The sequence below is a fragment of the Ipomoea triloba genome, chromosome 4 (assembly GCF_003576645.1).
Source record: "Ipomoea triloba cultivar NCNSP0323 chromosome 4, ASM357664v1".
Classification (NCBI taxonomy): domain Eukaryota; kingdom Viridiplantae; phylum Streptophyta; class Magnoliopsida; order Solanales; family Convolvulaceae; genus Ipomoea; species Ipomoea triloba.
In genome coordinates this window covers 12,279,618-12,282,799 of record NC_044919.1, presented here as the reverse complement: position 1 = coordinate 12,282,799, position 3,182 = coordinate 12,279,618, and the positions used below count along the sequence as shown (strand labels likewise).

At 39.1% G+C, this 3,182-nt stretch overlaps 1 protein-coding gene across 1 annotated transcript; it reads left to right on the top strand.

Annotated features, from left to right (window-relative positions):
* The first annotated feature begins 819 nt into the window (after window positions 1–819).
* LOC116017870 (glucan endo-1,3-beta-glucosidase, acidic-like) lies at window positions 820–2,721 on the top strand. Its single transcript, XM_031258523.1, has 2 exons — window positions 820–955; window positions 1,591–2,721. Exons 1-2 carry the CDS (start codon window positions 877–879, stop codon window positions 2,541–2,543), a joined length of 1,032 nt encoding a protein of 343 aa, XP_031114383.1. The 5' UTR covers window positions 820–876; the 3' UTR covers window positions 2,544–2,721.
* Window positions 2,722–3,182: the final 461 nt, after the last annotated feature.

Below are 3,182 nucleotides of genomic sequence, written 5' to 3'. Positions count from 1 at the left end.
CTTGACCTATTGATTTTTCAAATGCTTGTACTCTATCAGAGCATCCTATCAAGCGATTATAGATGGTTTATGTCAGGATATTTGCCAGTAAATTGCTACCATGGCATGAGAGAAGGGAGGAGAGAGAAACGAAACGGTTCTTCGGCAAATAAAGGGAGCATAGTACATCATCAGCATCTGATCAGCTATCATTCAAGGCTCCACTGGTTCCGCGCATAGCAGCGCCCATGCGGGCGCGTGCACTGCACGCGGCGCGTCTGACTACTTTTTTTTTTAATCTTATTTCTTTTATATTTTTTTTAATCTCATCTCACTTTCTCTTTCCCAATCACACATACAAAAACTCCTCAAAAACTGTGAAATAACTCCACTACTAAGGATGGTCTCAACAAAGTTGAGTTATTACCTTTGGATTTATTAATAACCTATTAAGCAGCAAAGATCTTGTGATTAAGCGGCATGATTGTGGCTCTTCCAGGAATAATGATATGATTAAACATTTGAAGACTTTTCTTTGCTCAAATTTTCTATACCAAAATTTGAACACATGACCTATTATTATATTCCACAGATTTTCTTTGATTATTATCATACTCGATCTCCCACCATTCATGGTGATTAAATGTACACAAGAAGAAAACTGAAGTTATCTGATAGGATGAGATAGAAATGACCCGGTGCAGTAGTCATCGTAGATATTTAATTACTTGTTTTTTTCTTTGTTGTATTAGTCCTAATTTTATACAGAGTATTTGACCCGTAACAGACTTTGGCGTTGCTAGGCTACGAGTTTGCCTATAAAACGAGCAACAAATGTACATTGGTGCATCAACCACATCGTTGCTTGTCCTGTTTTTGTTTCACTTCAATTACCTCATGGCTCTGCAACATCCATTGCCTTGCAAATCTTCAATGGCTGTCATTCTCCTATTCATTGCGTTGCTACAGATAACAGGTACTTCTCTTTAATTTCTCAGTCACCTCATGCATTTTTTATAAGGACAGTACTTCCTGTGGTGTAAATTAACCATAAGATATGTAAAAATGCACCACACATAATGAATGGTGCATTTATGAACATTTTGTAGTGCATTTATGCGTACCTAATAGTGAGTGATCGTAGGTTTGCACGGATGTAAAATTGAATAATTGTCTTATATTTTTTTTTTTAGTCAGACAACTGATTATATTGATGTAAAATTGAATAATTGTCTTATATTTTTTTTAAAGGAGTTGATGCCACCGGACTACAAAGTCCTTGGCAATAGTTGTCTTATATCTTTACTAAAAATCTAAATTAATAATTGAGTAGTAGATTTACTATTTATATATTATCTATATGCTTAACATAGGCGGTATAGTGATATTTTAAAAGACAAAATCTTATCTATTATATTGTTGACTTTATTGAATTATCTTTAGATTCATAAATTTTAAAAGTAAATAACAGTGTATGGTTACTCAGCTCAACCAAGTTAGTTAAGAATTTTGTCTTTGCGTGGACTGGTGAATTCACTAAAAAAGTTATAAAAATACTTTAACCAATAATTAAGTATATAATTATGTAATCCATTTGATTGTGTTTTGCAGGAGTACAATCCATTGGTGTTTGCTACGGTAAGAACGGCAACAATTTACCATCCGACACCGATGCGATCAACCTCTACAAGAGCAATGGCATTCGAGGGCTGCGACTCTACGACGCCGACCCCAACGTCCTCAACGCTCTTAGGGGGACCAACATCGAAGTCATCCTCGACGTTTTCAACGACAAGCTCCAAGGCCTAAACGACCCGGCCCGAGCCCGAGACTGGGTCCAAACCAACATAGTCTCCTTCCCGGACGTCAACTTCAAATACGTCGCCGTCGGGAACGAGGTCTACGCCGGAAAGCCCGACACGGCGCAGTACGTCAACTTCGTTCTCCCCGCCTTGAGAAACGTGCACGACGCGCTATCCGCCGTCGGATTGCTCGGCAAGATCAAGCCCTCCACGGCCACGTACTCGGCCGTCTTGGACAACACTTTCCCGCCTAATAACGCCGTATTCAAAGGCGACGCCCAAGGACTAATGAACCCAATCGTCCAATTCCTCGCCCAAAACAACCTGCCTTTACTCGCCAACATTTACCCTTATTTCAGCCACAGAGACAACCCCAATCAAGTCCCCCTTCCTTTCGCTTTGTTCACCGAGCCCAACCCCAATTCCGCCGGCTACCGCAACCTCTTCGACGCGCTCCTCGACTCCATGTACGCCGCCGTTCAGAAGGCCGGCGGTCCCAACATACCCATTGTTGTCTCCGAGAGCGGCTGGCCGTCCGATGGCGGCTTCGCGGCGACACCGCAAAATGCTGCCACGTACTATAGCAATCTCATTGCACATGTTAACGGAAATTCTGGGACTCCGATGAAGCCCGGAACATCGATTGAGACTTTCCTTTTTGCCATGTTCGATGAAAACCTGAAAGGCGGTGATGACGTGGAGAAGCATTTTGGGCTGTTTCGTCCAGACAAGACTCCCAAGTATCAGCTTAACTTCAACTAATGAGCTTATGAATAGTATAGTGATGAGTATAAATAATATAGGGGAGAAAAATAAGTTCTCAAGCTGTACTTCCCTACGGAGAATAAGAGAATGGGCAATAAAATTTCAGTACTTTAAAGATTAAACATATATACATGCTGTGATAATGTGTTTGAGCTATAAACTTTCCTTATTTCCATTTTAATTTGCCCATCAGCTATAGTGATTTTTGTACACTCTTAAGTCACGTTGGTTGGATGGAAGGAATTAGATGAGAAAAGAATTACAATTTCATAAGAGAGGAATAATACCAAGAGGGTATGAGATTCTAATTCTATTAAAGTGAAGGAATTGCAATTTCACAAAATTACAATTTCTTCCAACCAAACGAATGAACTTACTTGCCTTCGGAATTAGATGGAAATGAAATTATAATTCCATCCAACCAAACGATGCTCCGTTAGTTCTTCATTATTATATATTATCATGATTACTTTTGATCTTTCAACTTTTCTAAATTGATCAAATTCAGATCAAGCTATTTGAAATACTTCCACATAAAGAAATAGGAGTGAAGACATTTTGAACTGAATTTGATTGATTTAGAAAAGTCAAAACACATAAAATAATCAAGTTAAGAGTAATGAATAAAAGTGAAAA

Coding starts and splice junctions, on each gene's coding strand:
- LOC116017870 (XM_031258523.1), top strand. CDS start 877: ATGGCTCTGCAACATCCATTGCCTTGCAAATCTTCAATGGCTGTCATT. Junction 956..1,590: donor TGCGTTGCTACAGATAACAG/GTACTTCTCTTT, acceptor TGTGTTTTGCAG/GAGTACAATCCATTGGTGTT.